We start from the raw sequence: 19,957 nt of genomic DNA on the forward strand, positions 1-19,957 counted from the left end.
AAAAATGTTTGTTAAAAATCTTAATTTTAGGAATCATCAAATGATTTGTCAAAAATTTTTGAATTGTGAAGAAACTAATTAAATTCACAAATCTTAAATAATTGAATACTTTAATTATTTTGATTCAAATAATAAACAAATTAATTTGTTACATAACCAATCAAAAATAAATTATTTTTGCAATAGCAAAGATAGCTATATACACCTTATTAAGAGAGATAATAAACATATTTTCAATTGTATAATTTGTAAGGTTATTTGTTAACATTGATCTTTCTTGCTTAATTTATATTTTGAAATGGATGGACTTAAAGATTGGAAACAAAATGGTAATTTTATTTGAAACAAAATTTATATTTTTATGAGGATAACTTTTAATGAGTAAATATAATTTAATAAAATGGAAGATAATTAGAAGTTAATTAATTTAGAGCCTATCACTTAAATTTTATAATAAATATTATTTTTTATTTAGGAGCTCTTTGTTGGGTTGAAAGAGAGGTAAGTGAGAATACTAAGTAGATTTTTGAGGAGGCTGTCATCAATACAAATTATTTTAGAAAAAATGTGCTCATCAAAGTTTAAGATAAAGAAGAAGAAGTATCTTTGGATAAATTACACTAGAGATCTCCTTATGAATAAAATGAAGATGATATGGTCAATATGAGAATATTAAATGATGCTGAACTTGTTATTAACATATAAAAAAGATACTAAAATAACAAAATATTCACTTATGTTGGTCCTACTCTTCTAGTCGTTAATCCATTTTAGTATGTTCCAGGGTTAAATACTGAAGAAAAAATGAGGTTTTACCACAATTAAATTATAGAAAATTCTAAGGGTAATGGTTCTTTAGCTATAAAAAGCTTAGAACCACATGTATATGCTATAGCTGCAGAGTCATTTAGATCATTATTTGATTAAGAGAAAAACTAAGCTATTGTTATTAGTGGTGAATCAGGAGCAGGTAAAACTGAAAATGCAAAGTTATGCATGAAATTTTTAACAACTAGTATAAGCTAACATAAATCTCCCGAAAAAGTACGTCTTAGAAAAAAAACCATTTCTTCTTTAGGACCTCCAATATTAGCTAGTCCAACATCCTCTATGCTTAGAGAAAGCAGCAAATCATAGTCTATAGAAGAAAAGGTAATAATATTATTTTAATTTAAGTTATTAATTGATTATTATATTAAAACCATTACTAATTTATTTGTATTTTATTAAAATTTTTTTTTGAATTTAGATTTTAAGTTGCAACCCTATCTTAGAATCTTTTGGTAATGCGAAGACTATTAGAAATGATAATTCTAGTCGTTTTGGTAAGTATGTAACATTATTCGTAGATATGATTGATACTAAGATTATTGGAGCAGAAATTGCAAATTATTTACTTGAAAAAGTCAGAATTATTTAATAGGTGAGCTATTTATTTATCTATATATTTCTTTCACTATTAATTAACTAAATAATAATTTGAATTAGGGTGTAGAAGAAAGAAATTTTCATATATTCTATCATTTCTTGAATGGTGCTAGTGTGCAGTAACTAAGCAAATACTATCTAGAAATAAATGGCAAACGCTTATAGCCTTAGTATTTTAGCTACTTAAAGAATCAAAATATAGAAGTAAAATCTATTGATGACTGTAAGCTTTACGAAGAAGTAGTTAATGCTTTAGATGTATTAGAATTAAATGAATTTGCAGATTCTATATGGAGGATACTAGCTGCTATTTTGCATTTGGGAAATTTACAATTTAAATAATCTTAAATAAACAGTATGACATTTTTTCTTTGACTTATCAAGGTAGAAAATAATATATTATTAATAAATAAATAATTTTAGAAGATTAATTTGAAGTTTCTGATAAGCAGCAAATATAAATTATCTCTAATCTACTTGGAATTTAAGCTGAGGAACTTGAAAGAGAGCTAACAATTAAATAATTTAAAGTTTAAGGAGAAGGATTTGCCAAGGAATTGAGCTTACCAGAATGTTAAAATTAAAGAGATTCAATAGCAAAAGAGCTTTATGATAGACTTTTTAATTGGCTAGTGAACTAACTAAACAGGACGATAATGCCAAAAGACATTTCAAAATAGCAAATTTTATCATCAAATTTATACAAATCAATAGGTTTATTGGATATATATGGATTTGAGGTATTCTAAAAAAACGGTTTTGAATAATTCTTTATCAATTACACAAATGAGAGACTTCACTAATTATATATTTCATACGTCTTTAAGGCAGAAGAGTTAGTAAGAATAATTAAAAAAAATAAAAATACTTTTTAATTTAAATTTCATTTGTAATAAATAGACATTTAAGGAAGAAAGACTTGAGTAGTATTTTAAAAAGCTTGATTTTAAAGATAATTAAGATGTTATAGATGTGTTAGATAATAATGATAGGCAGAAGCCTCTTGGTATTTTTAAGTTGTTAGAAGATAAATGTAAACAAAAAGGAACTATAATAGATGCTAAATTACTTTCAGACATTTAAAAATAGCATGGAGATAAAGAAATTTACATTAAAAATCCAAATTATAAATTTAAAAATCCAAAGAAAATAAATGACTCAACATTTATAATTATACATACTGCAAAGGAGGTTGAATATGATATTAAAGGATTTATAGAAAAAAATAAAGATGAGGTCAATGAAGGTTTAATAAATAAAATAAATAATTCATAAATAAGAGGAATCAGTTAAATCATAAGCGAAAAGGGTATTAAAAATATAATTAAAAAACTTTAAGAGCTTTTATTTATTTATATTTAAAATTTTTTAAAGATAAAGAATTATTAGATGAAAGCACAGCATCATAATAAGTTAAAATGAGATAAATAAGTTAAAAATTTATATCTGAAATGTCATTTCTTATGGATGTACTGATGTAATGTAATGTCTAATTTATTAGATGCATAAAGCCAAATGAAGAGAAAAAACCATAGTTATTTAATCAGGGTTTTACTTTAAATTAAATTCGTTACTTAGGTGTATTGGAGTCAATTAACATCAGAAAGCAAAGTTATCCAATAAGATAAAGCTATGAATCATTTTTTAATAAATATTCACTCTTGATGCTAAACAAGTTAAATATTTAAGATTAAATAAATAAAAAAAGTCTTGTTGAAGAGTAAGAATAATTTTATTTTGCTTTTATAAAAAAAATTATTTAAAATTTATTTTTTATGTTCAAATAGATTGTTTAGAAAAAATTTCAGTTCAATACCAAAAGAGAACAGATTATTTGGGGTAACAAAAATTTTTTTCAAAAACTATGAAGTTCTGCAATAAATTGAAGATATATACAATAAAGAAATTTCGAATATACGCAATTTAGTTCTTAGAATTGAAAGTATATAATTGTTGTTTCTTCTTAAAAGAAAAAGAGCTTCTGAAATAATTTAAAGTTACTGCTTTTAGAAAACAGCTATCTCTTATTATGAGCAAGCGATGGAAAATATAAAAAAAATATAATTCCATTGGAGAGCAGCTTATTAGAGACTTAGAGAAGTTAGAAGTAAAAGAATCAAAAATACTTATATTATAGTAATATTATTTTTATTTATTTATTTATTTGTTTAAGAAAATTATATTTAAAGAAGGAAGTTTTGAATAAAGCTTGGTAAAAAATATTTACCAGATCAGTTACGACAATAGTTGAAAAGACAAAAAAGCTAGTAAGATGCTATTACTTAAAGTAGATGTTTTCAAAACAACTCTATGAAATAAGAACAAAAAAAGCAGCTGTTATTTTTCTGAAACTTTTAAAAGGAAACTTTGTTAGAAAAAGAATAAAAAGGTTTAATTTAGCTGCATAGAAGATACAAGCCAAAGTTAAGTAGATTTGGCTTACTGAATTATATTAAAAATTGAGAAAAGCAATAATTATTATTTAAAGAAATGCTAGAATATTTATCATAAGAAAAAGAGAAAGGAATTAAAGAAATGCAGAATTTTTAGGACCATTAGAATAAAATCTAAAAAGAATACGTATTTCTGAAGAATTGCTTCTATTTAATGGTTAGTCTAAAGTTATTGATTAAAACACTTCTTTATAAAATGAGATAGTAAAATTTAATATATTAATTTGTTTTTAAAGTAGTAATCTTTTCAATTTAAAATTAGTTCCGTCTAGACAAGAGTTTAGAAAATGTTTTAGAAAAATCACATGAGCACTTCTTTTAGTAGAGAATGTATTTGTTTAGTTATGTCATTGATTTTGAAATATTATCTGATACAAGCGAAATTTATGATCCTTTGTGGTCATCTTTATACCAAGCTTCGTTTAAGGATAACTACGATAAACAGTCATATATCTAGCACATTTCAGTATAATTTAAAATAAATTAAATATATTTTTATTGAATTTTTATTGTAATTCAGATAGGAGATACTCACAGCTTAACCTGTAGCTTAAGCAGTAAGATTCATACTTGGGGATGGAACGATTTTGGGTAACTGGGAGTACCAATTGTAGATGAAGACGATCCTAACCAAGAATAAAACGTTTATACTGGTACATCAATTTACTCGATGAATGTCCCTCCTTAAATTAAAAGAATTGCACAAATTTCTTCTGGTAGTAATCATTCTTTGCTACTTGATCACAGAGGGTAAATATGGTCTTGGGGTTGCAACAACAGAGGTAAATAAAATTATTGTTAAAAATTAATATTAATTCTATAATATTAATTAGGATAATTGGGACTGAATCATTATGAAAATATGGAAACACCGTAAAAGATTACATATCTAATGAATCCCAAAACCGAGTTTTGCAAAGTTGAGTGCAGAGATGATGAAAACTATGCTATCACAAAAAGTGGTTAACTATTTCACTGGCCCACTCTAGGTAATAAAAATAAAATAACAATATAATAGAAAAATAAACTATTAATTTTAAAAAGGAATGTAAGGTGAGTGTGTGAATTACCCCCTTGAGGTAGTCATACCTAAAATAACCATTAAAGATGTGAGCTGTGGCCATAAATTTGTAATGATTTTAAGTAACTCTGGGCTTTTATTTAGTTATGGAGAAAACAAAGAAGGCTAATTAGGATTAGGAGATCTGAATCCAAGAAAAATACCTACTCTAGTTTACTGTTTGAGAGATGCTGGAGAGAAAATAAGCTAAATAGATTGCGGATTTAAGCACACAATATGCAAAACATCTTTAGGTATTTAAATATTACTTTTTTATGAAACTAAATTTATTTTTTAGGTAAGGTTTATACTTGGGGATGGGGAGGAAGAGGATAACTAGGACATGGAACAACAAATAATGAAATATACCCAAGAATTTTGTCATTTTCTAATTTGGCCAAAGATAAATAGACTCCAACGTTATTTAAAGATAAATGCCTGCAGGTAGTGGCAGGACATAGATGCTCGATGCTTTTAATGGAAAGCAGGAAAATTTATCAATTTGGCTCCAATTCATCATTAGATCATTAATCTTTCCCAGTTGAATTTAATATCAGATCGAAAGTAACCAAAACAACTTACATTATTTTTTTAATCTTATATTAAATTATCAAGAGCGACAAATTAAGCTAGAATTTTTATGAGCCGATCAGAATCCAATCTTCATGGAGTAAAACATTAAGCTTAATATATGTTACTTATGGAAATACAAAAAATTGTTTTGAAAAAAATACTGTCCTAAAAACAAAAACAATAAATAATCTAACTTAAAAATGGGCTGATACAAACATAGATACAAGTAAATACTTTCAATGGATACTTATTTTTATCTTAATGGTATTTATGACTATTTTTTAAATAAAAATATAGTTGACCCTCCATTTATAGAAAAGATAGCAAACTATATTTCAGAGAAAAATATGAAAATGCCTTTGTTTAAAATGCCTACGATGCAGTTCGAATCCAAAATTAAATATAATTAACTTAAACACGAACTTATCGAGGCTGATTAAATGAATAAAATTGAAATAGAGTATATGAATGCCTTGCAATACGAATAATAAGAAATTTATAATCAAAACCATCTAAGCTAAGGCAATCATTTATTAATTGAAGATCCTTAACTCACTTACTAAAACAGGTAAGTATTAGAAGAAATTAATTTCTAAAGAGAAAACTGGGAGGAATTTTAATCATTGGGTTTGGCACAAAGCACAAAAGACAGTTTAGTTGATCTTAACTATGAAGAATATTTTAGAAATTAGCAAGAATTATAATAGAGAATTATCTAAGAACAACAATAATAATTATAATAAGAAGAGGAAAACAGGGCTATAATAAACTCTTAGAAACTGAGTTAAAAGAAATAATACCCATCTTATAAAAAGTCAAACACTACATAATATCAAGTCGTAGAAATACCTGAAAGCAAGTCAAATGCAAGTATATCTAATAATTCTATTAATAATAGTAAGAGACTTGATCAAAAAAGTATTAACGACACACTATCTAAGGCCTCTTCATCATCTTTTAATAATAAATAAAAAAGCAGTAGTAATTAGTCCTCATAAAATATAAAAAATTCATCAGTTGTGCAATAAGCTAATTAATAAAGTTTATCATTTTTTGAATAGCAAGGAAACTTAGATAGGTAAGATTAAAAAATAAATCCTTAATTATTGTTGAATTTAACAAATATTTTTTTATTTTATAGGAGATAAATGTTATAAATAGTAAAGGAAAAAGTGCTACAATTATCTAAAGTACCTGAAAATGAATGGACAGAAAATGATAGAAAATTTATGTAAGGAGCAATGCAATTAAGTTAATTTGACTTTGATAATGCTTCTGAAAATAACTTATCTAAATCATAAGATAATAGTTCAATTAATAATAGTCAGGCAAGCTAAAGAATGGAATAAATACCTACTGATAAAGCATAGTAAAATAACAGGGCTAGTATCAGCTCAAATTCTTCTAAAAAAAGTGCAATCTCTCAAAAAAGTTAAAATCAACAAGAAAAGTAATTAAAAATAAATTAAATATTAATCAAATCTAATTTTATTTAAAAAGAAATTAAAAGTAATAAATAAATCCTCAGCTTATTAATGTCAAAAAGAAATGGGATGAAATCAGAAACACTCCATAATAGCAGTGGACATAAAATGACTATCAATTTATGGAAATTGTAAAGGCAAATAACTTAGAAAAAGTTTTATTAGAATTTGATTGAAAGTAAAAAATTAAATACGATAAATAAAATTAATTAAAAAAAATAAATTAAATGCATTTTTATATATTTTGTAAATAAACTTTGCTTAATAAAATTTATATTTTTAAACGTTAAAAATAAATAATTTATTCAAATATTTTAATGGCTTATTTACATCATTTGAAGATCAAAACGTTGATAGATGTTTTAAAATTTTAATGGTTTTCAACTCTTTAATTATATTTGATTTTTTTTTTAGGAAAGGTATATTAAACATAAAAATAATATTTCCTTTAAAAAATAAAAAAATAAAGTTAAATTAATAAATTTATTTTATATAAATAATTCATAGAACATACATGTGCTTAATTATTAACAATTGAACTATGTTATTTTATTTTTACTATTATTTAAATAAAATTTAAACATACCTAAAATTTCAATTTAAAATTAAATATATTTTTAAAAGATATCTGTAAGCAAACACTGCAATATATAAATTATTTTTATATATCTCTAATTGTATCGTTTAAAAATAAACTAGATACTAAAGATAAGTGATTGTAAAATTCTTTGAAATAATTTAATTTGAAAAAATATTTTATTTAGATTTATCCAAATCCTCATCCAATCCTATTTTATTTATTTTTGAAATTTTATGAGAATCATACCACAACTTAGTAAAATATCATTTATGACAAAATTGATCACATATGACTTTTTTTTGTCGATTTTTAACAACAAAAATTTTTTTAATAATTAGATTGTTGCTAAATAAATTTAAAATTATAAATTATATCAAAAATTCACCTTATTTTACTAAAAGATATTTTGTTTTATTTTTTAATCCACAAATAAATAACCTAAATTAGAATTAAAAATTAGTAATCATATTATAGTCATATTATCTCTAAACATATTTAATCCTTTTTTTCTGTTCTTAATCATAAATATTGGATAGAAAATAAATTTAAAATTGTTAAGGATAAGTGGTTGACAGACATAGATCTATTTTGTTTATTTGATTCTAAAATTAGACATATTTGAATGGATTATGCAAATTAGTTAAGTTTAAATAGTATATTAAAATAGAAATTTAGAATGATCAGAAATTAAGTTGAGTAATTATGAAAGGATTATGCAATATAATATTACGTCAAATTTTTTAATAAAGGTATTTATTGTGATATATCAATAATCGTTTTTAAAAGGAGGGTTAACCTCATCGGTGATAAATAAAAAATTTATTAAAAATAAATATCCAGATTAGTTAAACTACTAAAAAAAAATAAATAAACAATAGATAGCCAAAATGTTGAGCAAATTAACCAAGAACTTATATATGAACAAGCCTACCTTCGGCTTCTCATCTATCCAAAACGTCTTCGCCAGAGAAATTTTGGATTCCAGAGGTAATCCCACTATTGAAGCTGAAGTCGTCACTTCTAAGGGTGCTTTCAGAGCTGCTGTTCCTTCTGGTGCTTCCACTGGTATTTATGAAGCTCTTGAACTCAGAGATGGTGACAAGAAGAGGTAAATATTGAATACATTTATAAAAAAAACTACAATTTCAATAAAGCTTGTTTCATCAAATTTTATACTTTGCAAATCCAGAATCTTCAATTTTTTTTTGACTTCTTTCTACTTGGTTCTTGGGAATTAATTTTAAATATGTATAAGAAATTTCTACCTACTTGGCCTACTTTTTTCATAGTAGAATTGAATAAAAGAATCAAACACTTAGAAGATATATTTTAAAAAGATTAAACTTACATCATTATTTAAAAGATACTTAGGTAAGGGTGTTTAAAAGGCTGTCAACAATGTCAACAACGTTATTGCTCCTGCTTTGAAGGGCAAGAACCCCGCTGAATAAGAAAAGTTGGACAGATTCATGGTCGAAAGCTTAGATGGTAGCAAGAACTAATATGGCTGGTGCAAGAGCAACTTAGGTGCTAATGCTATTTTGGGTGTCTCCCTTGCCTTAGCCAGAGCTGGTGCTGCTGAAAAGAACATTCCTCTTTATCAATACTTAGGTCAATTGGCTGGTAAGAAATAAAACAAATACATCTTACCCGTACCCTCCCTCAACGTTATTAACGGTGGTAAGCACGCTGGTAACAAGCTTGCTATGCAAGAATTCATGATCTTGCCCACTGGTGCCACCAGCTTCAAGGAATCTATGTAAATTGGTTGTGAAGTCTACCACTCCCTTAAGAGTGTCATCAAGAAAAAATACGGTCTTGATGCTACCAACGTTGGTGATGAAGGTGGTTTCGCTCCTAACATTCTCTAAACCAGAGACGGTCTTAACCTCCTCTTAGAAGCCATCGAAAAGGCTGGTAAGAAATAAATTCTTTACCTTTACTTAACTCTTTAACTACATAAAAATAAATAAGAAGGCTTAGCTATTTTTCAACCCTAAATTGCGTATTTTTAATAATAGTAGTAAAATGAAGTAAGAAATGAATAAATTTGCTTGAAATATCAAAGAAATAGCTTGAAAATTTTCAAGAAATTATATTAAAAGCAAATAATTCTTATTAAATAAAAGTATAAGATATTTGAATAATAAATCGTCATTGTTGGTAGATATAACTAATAGCTAAGCTATATTTAAAATTAAATCGCAATTCTAAAATTTAATTAAGTTTCTATTAACGTATTAATAATCTATCTTTACAAAAAAATTAATAAGGATTCATTCCAAAGAAACTTCTTATTAATTTCCAAATTTTACATAAAAACAGTAAAAAAATAAAGTATAACCATAAAGAGTTTCTGCAATTTTTATAAATGAAATGCTAAATTATATTTATTAAAATATTTAGGCCACAAGGGTAAGGTTGACATTGGTATGGATGTTGCTGCCTCTGAATTCTGGGTACCTGAAAAGAAGGTTTATGACTTAGATTTCAAGACTGCCAACAACGACGGATCTAACTAACTCACTGGTGAAGCTTTAACCAACCTCTACTAATAATTAGTTAAGGAATACGGTATTGTCTCTATTGAAGATCCTTTCGACCAAGATGACTGGGCTGCTTATGCTAACATGAATGCCTTAGTTGGTAAGACCACTCAAATTGTTGGTGATGATTTACTCGTTACTAATCCTACCAGAGTTAAATAAGCTATCTAATCAAAGGCTTGCAACGCCCTTCTTTTGAAGGTCAACTAAATCGGTTCAGTTACTGAATCTATTGAAGCTTCAGTTCTTTCTTAAGTAATTAGCTTTTTTTTTTAACTCTTCAAATTAAAAATTTTGTATAAAAAAATAAAATTTACTTATTTCAATTTCTAAAAATAAAGAATGCTGGTTTTGGTGTTATGGTTTCTCACAGATCAGGTGAAACTGAAGATACCTTCATTGCTGACTTAGTCGTTGGTTTGGCTACTGGTCAAATTAAGACTGGTGCTCCTTGCAGATCTGAACGTTTGGCTAAATACAACCAACTCTTAAGAATCGAATAAGAAGTTGGCTCAAAGGCTGTTTTTGCTGGTAAGAGCTTCAGAAACCCCTCTAACCTCCTTTGAGAGATAATTTGACTAATTTGTTGAATATTTATTTTATTGTTTCTCTAGAAATTTATACTCTGTATTACTTTTTTATAATTCAGAATATCCATAATTTTCATCCTCTTTTCTAAATTTTGTTTTTGTATAAAAAATATTAAATTTAAAATTATATTTTATGTCATTTTAATTGCTTTTTATGTTGAATAAAATTTATTTTAAAATTCTCAAAGTGCAAAAATTAACAATAAGAAATTGAATTTAAGATAAAATTTATTTAATTCATAATAAATTTTATACTTTATTTTATACAATTTCTTTAAAAATGTTTTTGTAATCTTTGTTATAAAAATATATTTAAAAAAATTTACTTTAGAATTTATGATAAATTTGTTTTAAAAAGTTTTAAATATTTTAAAATGTAAATTTTCTGCCCAAAATAACCAAAATAAGTTAACTATTTTTTTAAATTTTGCTTTTTAAAAATAAATTATTCATTTAAATTAATCTAAAAAAGAATTAGCATAAAAAAGAAAGCTTGAATAGTTAAAGAAACATTAATTAAAAGGCAAGTTAAATATAAAAATAAGATCCTATTTTAAATAAAATGTGTGTTTATTTTTGATAATTATTTTAGGATATTTAAAAAAAATGTTAATCTATTGAAAACCTTTAACAATTTTAAAAATATGGATTTATTTTATTTGAATTTTGCATGAAAGATTCTTCCAAGCAAAATATTTTAAAATAAATTTATCTTTCATTTAAAAATTAAAATAACTTGAATAAAAAATAAGAAATCAACAATTTTTATAATAATTGAAAAAAATTAAATGTTCAAAATAATAATTTTAATAAAATATTTATCAATTAATCTGAGAGATATTTTAATCATTTAGTTTATATTGAATTATTTATATTTTACTCAATAATTATGTTTTTATTAAAGTAAAATAGTGAATTACAATAATTTAGAAACAATTTAACAATATATTATTTTGCTAAATAATAATATGAGACTAATTGAGCTGTTTAGGAGTTATTGGTGTAGTTAGTAATATTTTGAATAATCAAGTCATCTATCAATTAATAGAATAAAGCTAAGCTATTCTTTTAATAATTAATAAAAAGACAATTTTTAGGGATATCAAGCGCGCAAAACATAGAAACGATTTATTTAAAAATAATAATTACAATATCTTTATATATAATTAAATAAATTACAATCCAAGATAAGAACCTTAAATAAAGCTTAGGTGCCATTTAAATAATAAAAAATAAAACAAATTACTTATAAAGAAGAAAGCATATTTCATAGGAAATATTTGATTTTATTTATTTGAAAAAAAAAGGAATTTGAAATGTCATTTAATGTATCTTTAAAATATGAGGTCTTCTCATTCCATGAAGAAATTATAAAATCAATTAACTTTTAAAATTAAGGAAATGTTTTAGTATTTTGTAGTGGCTAGGATAACGATTAGTTGAAGATAGTTAAAACTACTATAAATTAAGACTACATGAATTAGAATGTTACAAATAAAGTTGATTTCTAGCCACTGAATATTAGGAGCGTTTAGAGTTCTAATCTTATTAAATGGAGTCCAAACGATCAGTTTTTGGCAGCTGCTTTTGAAAAGTTAGGAATTTGGGGATATGCAAATGGAGACATTTATAAATTAAAAGATTTTAAAGACCACGAGTTAGAAATCGCAGCAATCACATGGGCACCTGATTCATCTCGTATTGCTTCAGGTGGTTTAGATGGAAAAATTGTAGTTAGATCAGTTGATATTGCTAAGAATTATGAAAAAATAAAAGAATTGAGTCATGATAATAAGATTTTAGGTCTAGTTTGGGATACATATGATAAATATTTAGCAGCTCTATATTCAGATAATAATGTCATCATTTGGAAGTGTAATTCATGGGAAAAGTCATTTATTGTTTCTTTGACTTGTCCTATTTCATCTGACATCTCTAAGATCACTTCAAAAAGAGATGACAGAAAAATAGATTGGTCTCCTGATTACAGGTAATTTTAGTATATAAATAAACGTGTCTAGTATTTGTTATTTAAAGCTTATTATTTTAAGATCGATCTTTGAATTTGCTAAAAATTCCATGAAAACTAATTTTTTTATTTCAAAAGCAGCAAACAAACTAATGAATTTATATATATATCTTTATATTTTTTAATACTTTGATTTAGAGATTATAACATCAAGTAGAAACAATTAATGTTTAATTTATAAATAGGTATGTACTTGTTCCTAGTTTAGATGATAAAATTGTGCCCTTTGTGTGTGCTCTAGATAGATAAAAAGATTTTAAAGTTTGTAAAACATTTATGGGGCCTTTTTCATCTATAAACTGTGTAAAATTCAATCCTAATTTGTATGAAAATAAAGAAAGCGTTATTAATGTATTTGCACTTGGAGATAATGACGGTAATATATCAATTTGGGGTATAGGAGATGGTTACCAAGCTAAAAAACCTTTCTTTTTGTTTAAATCTCACCCTAATGGAAATGAGTTAATTGAAGATATTTGTTGGAATGCTGAGGGAAATATGTTGATAGCAACTACATTAAAAAAGTATGTGTTTTTAGCTTTATTTGGAGAAACTGTATTTGGGTCTAAACTAAGCCCTCAATAAAAGTAAGATTTTTTGGAAGGAAAATATGGAACATTGAGAACTGTAGCAGCCACAAATATGAAGTTTAAAGTATTTAAAGCAACATAGTAAGAAGAGGAAGAGGAATAAAAAAATAAAGAAAAGCAACTCTTTGAAGCTAAAGGTGATAATAAATAAATTGATTCTATCCTTGGAAGAGGAAATAACAATGGCAAAACAGCTACTTAATTTGGAAGTTCAAATAGCACAAATTAAAATGCTGATTAAAATTAAGAAGTTTTAACAAGTATCTCATATACAGAGCAAAAGACTCTAAATGAAGGAGGGAAAAAAAGAATTATTCCTAGCAAGTAAATCATATCTAAAGTTGTTGTTGAAAAGAAAGTAATTTATTACTTTATTTAATATTTAACTAACTTAAATATAAAATTAGCCAGAAGAAGAACAAAAAAGTAACGAAAATAATAAAATGATAGAGGAAAAGCCATTAGAGAATAATTAAAATATACCAAAAGCAGATAATTAAATTGATGTTAAAAGTTAAACATAATAAAGCAGTTCGATATAAGAAAAAGAATCTAATATTGAAGAAGGTAAGGTAAAACCAATAGATACCAATGATAGCAAGAAAATGGAAATAGAAACTATTCCTGTTCCTTCCAATTAAAATTAAATTAATAATAAAGATGAAAGTAAAAAAATGGAAGAAGAAAAGAAGCCTTCCTAGCCAACTAGTTAAAATAACACAAATTAAACTGCTGTTCAAAATTAGACAAACCTGAGTACAACCGTTAAGAGCATAGATCATGCTAAAAAAGACTTAAAAGATCCTAAAAAATCTTTATAAAAAACAAATGTTGTACCATCTGTCACAGGTTCAAGCACATAAGGAGGATCAAATGCAAATTAATCCAAAGACCAATAAAGCAAAAATATTGAAAACGCTCAATTCATTGAAGAATAAGAAAAATTATAAGAAACTGTGAAACTTAAAGTTCCTTAACCCATTCCAAATATACATACAATGCGTATTTCATAAGCTGAAATTAAATTTTTGGAAATTGAAACACCTTAAAATTAACTGAATGCTCCATTAACCACATAAATTCGTTGCACAATCTTAAAAAATAATGCTAAAGAGATATTATGGAATGACTGTATAGAAGGAAAGCTACTTTTTGTAGAAATATATAATGATTAATTAATTTACTACACATCTTCACACTTGCTGTATTTCGTAAATTCATTAAATGGAAGAAGAAGTGAACTTCCTTTGTTAATTCCAAATATTTGCTGGTTAAAATTAAATAAGTCTAACTAAATGATGAGTCTTTCTGAAAATGGTGATGTTAAAGTCTATGACAATAATATTAAAAAACTTATAATAAACGAGAATATTATGTTCCTATTAAAAGAAAATCTAAAAATGTTATCTTAGAATTAAGATTTACCAGACTCAGGTTCAAAAGATCCAATAGAAAATGTAACACTGGATAATAATGGAGTACCAATAATTTTCTTTAAGACTAGGAATGTTTATATTTTTAATGTTCCAATGAAAACTTGGCAAAAAATAGACAACTTTAATATAGAAATAGGTATTAAAATCTTATTTTAAATATTTAAACTAATTTTTATTATTGTAAAAATAATAAGGGTGCTTTTATGATGCAAGTTAACTCTTATCAAAAGATAATAAAGGAGATAGTAGCGTTGCTGCTATCAAAGAGGCTGAAGACTTGGGCTAATTCTTTGAAAAGTTAATAGAAGTGAGCCCTGGAGAGCTTGAACTAGAAAACAGAAAAGATGTTAGCATAGTTTCTAAATATGAAGAAAGATTAATTTATCTAATGAAATATGATGAAAAAAAGAGCTCAGATGTATTCATTGAAACTACTTCAAAGTATATTAAAAAATTATGCGATTTAAGGGAATTTAATAAAATAAGATAATTCATAGCTGACTTCTTCTGCAACACAAATACTTAAGAGTATTAGTTTATGAAGAAAAATAACATTGACTCAACAAAGCTATTTAAAAATATAAAAAGAATACTTGACTATTTCCCTTATACAAGTGATTTATCTTCTGAAATAGAAGAAATCATTTAATTTAAAGGAAAATCTAATTGAAAAATTCTCTTTAACTAAATAATATCTTTATCTTTTAATTTCATTATAAGTTCTCTGTTATCATTTTTGTAATTCAATTTTAAATTAAAAAAAGTAAAAAGAAATTATTTTTTAAAAATAAACTTAAAAAAATTAAATTATCAAAACTTTTATTTTCAGATATTTTGTAAAGCATTTGCATTTACCAAGTATCCATAAATATATTTTATAGTATATACCTGGGTTCAAATATTTTTATAAATTAGCACAGTTTAAAGGATAATTTTGTATAATAAGTATCCAAATAAGCTGATCTTATAAAAATAACTAAAAACTTTTGATCAATATTTAAAAAGTGCTGAAAAAATAATAAAAAAATAAAATAAAATTATTTAAAAACTAAATAAATAAGATATATTTAATAAATATCTAATTACTTTAAGTATTAGCTGAATATTTAAATTAGAGTAAGACGCCATTATAATATAAATAAGGTTACATCAATAAAGATTTTTAATATTGCTTAAAAAAATATTTCATTAAAATTGATTGAAAGAATTTAAGGTAGAGAAATTGTTAAAGAAATAAACCCGATATATTTATTTTGCATAATATTAATTATTTTCTTTTAAATATTTCTGAAAATTTTTTATTCTTGAATTATTTATTTAATAAAATACAAAATTTGAATTAATTTTTAAATATTAAACTTAACAAGTCAATAATTTCTTTATGCAGAATTATATTAATAAGCTGCATAGTTTTATGCTTAAGGATCTACATTTTCATCAGGTATCCTTCTAGATACTTCTCTTTGATCATAGTTGTTATAATTGGAATTATAATTCATATTTGGATTAGTTTAATAAACATTTTATTCATATTGTTAGTAGTTACTTACTAAATCTCCACTCTAATAGTTAGAATTGTAATTATTAGCTCTTCCAAATGGCTTCTTTTCATCTATATCATCTATTTCATCATCATAATATCCCATAGGTTCTAATTCTATATTCTTTATTAAATATTCAATTTTAACAAATATTACACCATACTAATTAAACTTACTTTTTGCTTTTGCTTTTTATATTTACGATTTAAGAGTTAAGCTTTAACAATATCACTGATAGAACTGAAGCTGTTGTTAAAAATAAATTAAAATGAATTTAATTAATTAATTAAAGTATGAAGCAATAACTAAAATTATTTCAAAATATTATACCAGACTATCAATTCTAAAACTAGAAACAATACTTCAATAACTACACATATAACTTCTAGAGGAAAGAAAAACTTGAAAATAATCTATGCTATTACAACAAAACCAATTGTCAGTATTATATTTGCTATCGATAACAAAATGAATGAAACAAATTCAGGAAATGTTTCATTAATATTTCCCGAGTATCCATTATTTAAGCGAAAAAATTCAAATAGTGCCCATATTGTTAAGATAACTAATTATATAATACATCCTAGTATATTATCACAAACCTTGAACTATATTTTATAAAAAAAAAAAATCAAAAACGAATTAGGATTATCTTATCTAATGAAAATGCATTTAATAAAGATTTACCTTATAAAAGATGCTAAAATACAGAAAGTATCCATGAATAAATGTATAAAAGGAGTTAAAATACATTAGTTATTACAAAAATAAACTAGAAACTATAGCTTATTCTTTTAATTTTAAAAGAGTTGAATTTAATTTAACCAGCTTGAGTAGAATCATAAACAAAAATGTTACCTCTGAATTATGTAGGATTTGGTTTAGCGTACTTGCATGATGTATATATTGAGTGATATTTTATATTTACAGAAGAATTTTAATTCTCCTTTTTTTAATCCTTTTTTAAAAGTTATGAAACGTTCTCATCTGTTTTATTTAACACTTCATCATTATTTTCATTTTAAGTGTTAATCGAACGATCTTATATCATATTTCTGCAGAATAATCTATTTCACTAATAACTTTAGGTGAACTTAATCTTATAAACTGTCAATATTTACAAAAAAAATGTATTATTTTCTTTGAATTCCTTTATTAAAAAACTATTTATAACAAATAAATTTTGTAAAATTTATTGATATCTTTGAAATTTATTTATTATTCACATAAATAAATTTAAATTTTTAATAGATTTTCAAAATTGCTTTATTCATTGAATTGATTGATTTATTGATTAAAAGCAAAATATTTAAATCAGTATTTATTCACTGATAGATTTCTTTCTACCAAAAATTAGCATTAATAAATTATTTTTTTATTTAAAAATTAAAAAAATATTTTTATTTTCAATTAACAAAAATTTCAAAGCTTACTTTTTTAATTTATTAATTTTTGTATCTGTATGCAAAAATATTGATTTATTTTAAATGGATTTTTATTATAAATTTTATGATATTTATCGAATATACACAAAACATTTTAAATCATAGAATGATTTTTTAATAAAACTAAATATCATTTCTTTTTATGATTTACAAATATAAAATTTTTCGAGTTTAGTAACAATCAATAATTTAAGACAGAACTCATGCAATTTTAAACCAATCCTATTTGACTAATTACGATAAAATCGTGCTGAAGATATTTTAAACTTGGATTCTTATATTTTTCTTTTGCTGATAAAAAAAATATTGCAAATTATATGATTAATTAACTTTGATTGTTAAGCTTGATGCAATCAATTATCATCGTTCAATAAATCGGATACTATTTTGAATATATGATTTTTTATAAATAAATCTTTAGCTTTTAATCAAATAAATAAAATTTTTTATCAATTAATTATCATTAGGAATTATAATTAGTAAAAATGACTTCTAACTTATTTAGCATGCCTTAAATTGGCGGTTAAAATTTAGCTAATCAAAATTTGCCATATCAGCTTGGTTTTTATGATTTAAAACTATAAAGTGTTATGGTATACAATCCAAGTTTAGTTCCAAGTGTAAAAAAGCCCTCTGAAGAAGAAATTCAAGATGCAAAACTTATATACTATTATCCTTCATAGACTCCTATTTAAGAAAAAAGAAACCATGTTGGGTTAGCAGAAGGTAATTTTTAGTTTTGGAACAGCTTTTTTAATGGGATAGATGATGATAACAATGAAGACGGATTAGACCTTTTATAAAATAACAACTCAAACTAATCTTAATCTAATTAACCAATTGACTTACTCTCTGAAGATAAGCCTTTAGGTGAAGAATAAAAAAATTAAAGCGAATAAAATTAGAATAAACAAGGATAGGATCAAATGCCATAAGAAAGCTAAAAGAAACCTTTTGTAAAAGGAAAAAATGTTTAAATAACGATTTTCGATAAATATATTCATGCCTAAGAAGAAGTTGAAGAAAATATATGGCTGTATATTGTGTTTGCAAAATTTGAAGGATGTGATATACTGTTAGAACAGCATGGTGAAGAACAAAGTTATAATATTGAATAAACTGGTTAGTTTATAGATCATAGAATCACAGAGAGCCACATCAAAAACATTTTGAGACACTTTTATGAAACTTTCTGGATGTTTTTTAGTGAAATGAATTTTCATATAAATTAAGATAAAAGAGCTTTTATTAATTTAATGGATCAATACATATTAAGGTATTTGGATTTAAATGGTGATGAGTTAAATAAATCTTTGAATGTTTTGCGTTATTAATTTTAAGGCTTCTAGTATGCTCCTATTGAGAAGAATATTTTTTTGACTCTTTAGAGTCTTATTAACATTTTAAGCACTATTGATAACAGGGTTAAGCATTATTCTATTTATTTTAGTGGTTACTTCATTTATAGCACATTGAATCATGACAAAGCATTCTCTCTTTATGAGTATTTATATTCATTAGATAAGCCATTTATTTATAGTGATAGAAAGGTGTAGTGCAAATTTGCTTTTCTTTAAGAAATTGCTCATAATGAAGAATTATTTTATGGTAATATATTTAACTCCAATCGCTTAGGAGTTTAAAAGCAATAAAATATTCATTAGCAAGGTGTAGCATAAAACATAAGTGGGTAATATATATCATAAGGAGATAGCATGTCAGGAAAATCTAATGAAATAGTAAATCTGTAAAATATATTTTTAAGAGGAAACAAAGGTGAAACTGAAAAATATTAGATGAATCTTTACTATGAAAGATAGCTGATGATTCTTATGTTTTATGATAGTAATTAAGAAGTCCAGAAGGACAAGCTAATCGAAATGAATACAGCAATATCTCGTAATTGTGAAAAAATAGCTGGTCGCATAGAAAAAGCTATTTCAGAGTAGATAAAAAAAGAAGAAAGTTATAAATATCTTTACTTCAATCATATGAACATAGCTACCAAAATATCAAATCCTCACAATCTAAATCAATTCCTTTAGTAGGAGATTGATACTATAACAAATGTGTACAACTAACTACAAAATGATAATTTAAATCACTCCTCTAGCTAATAGCTTTGTAAATCATCAAATGTTTGGATTTATGGCTACAAAAACGTTTCTCGTGTAGTCATTATGATATTCCCTGGAACTTTGT

At 24.5% G+C, this 19,957-nt stretch overlaps 5 protein-coding genes across 5 annotated transcripts; 3 read left to right on the forward strand and 2 right to left on the reverse strand. All coding sequences in view use genetic code 6, as the record gives it.

Moving 5' to 3' along the window:
• Window positions 1-298: 298 nt before the first annotated feature.
• On the forward strand, window positions 299-7,174 carry TTHERM_00046470 (myosin; the record flags this gene model as incomplete). The annotated part of the gene is made up of 18 exons (XM_001014642.2): window positions 299-329; window positions 476-1,152; window positions 1,250-1,423; window positions 1,489-1,783; window positions 1,852-2,267; window positions 2,329-2,737; window positions 2,803-3,148; window positions 3,216-3,564; window positions 3,618-4,085; window positions 4,144-4,347; window positions 4,402-4,663; window positions 4,715-4,870; window positions 4,926-5,195; window positions 5,240-5,505; window positions 5,557-5,740; window positions 5,812-6,592; window positions 6,656-6,964; window positions 7,015-7,174. 18 exons carry the CDS (start codon window positions 299-301, stop codon window positions 7,172-7,174), a joined length of 5,757 nt encoding a protein of 1,918 aa, XP_001014642.2.
• Window positions 7,175-8,384: 1,210 nt separating this feature from the next.
• On the forward strand, window positions 8,385-10,782 carry TTHERM_00046480 (phosphopyruvate hydratase). Its single transcript, XM_001014643.2, has 4 exons — window positions 8,385-8,686; window positions 8,942-9,495; window positions 9,985-10,379; window positions 10,466-10,782. The coding sequence occupies exons 1-4, from the start codon at window positions 8,466-8,468 to the stop codon at window positions 10,688-10,690; spliced, it is 1,395 nt and encodes a 464-aa protein (XP_001014643.1). The 5' UTR covers window positions 8,385-8,465; the 3' UTR covers window positions 10,691-10,782.
• Window positions 10,783-12,030: 1,248 nt separating this feature from the next.
• Window positions 12,031-15,439, forward strand: TTHERM_00046490 (TUP1-like enhancer of split protein; the record flags this gene model as incomplete). Its single annotated transcript, XM_001014644.3, has 4 exons — window positions 12,031-12,704; window positions 12,929-13,691; window positions 13,741-14,905; window positions 14,964-15,439. The coding sequence occupies 4 exons, from the start codon at window positions 12,031-12,033 to the stop codon at window positions 15,437-15,439; spliced, it is 3,078 nt and encodes a 1,025-aa protein (XP_001014644.1).
• Window positions 15,440-16,136: 697 nt separating this feature from the next.
• On the reverse strand, window positions 16,137-17,361 carry TTHERM_00046500 (transmembrane protein; the record flags this gene model as incomplete). The annotated part of the gene is made up of 5 exons (XM_001014645.2): window positions 16,137-16,433; window positions 16,487-16,556; window positions 16,641-16,918; window positions 16,998-17,101; window positions 17,169-17,361. The coding sequence occupies 5 exons, from the start codon at window positions 17,359-17,361 to the stop codon at window positions 16,137-16,139; spliced, it is 942 nt and encodes a 313-aa protein (XP_001014645.2).
• Window positions 17,362-18,567: 1,206 nt separating this feature from the next.
• On the reverse strand, window positions 18,568-19,236 carry TTHERM_000046518 (transmembrane protein, putative; the record flags this gene model as incomplete). Its single annotated transcript, XM_012797374.1, has 1 exon — window positions 18,568-19,236. One exon carries the CDS (start codon window positions 19,234-19,236, stop codon window positions 18,568-18,570), a length of 669 nt encoding a protein of 222 aa, XP_012652828.1.
• Window positions 19,237-19,957: the final 721 nt, after the last annotated feature.

The sequence above is a fragment of the Tetrahymena thermophila genome (assembly GCF_000189635.1).
Source record: "Tetrahymena thermophila SB210 genomic scaffold scf_8254659, whole genome shotgun sequence".
NCBI lineage: Eukaryota > Ciliophora > Oligohymenophorea > Hymenostomatida > Tetrahymenidae > Tetrahymena > Tetrahymena thermophila.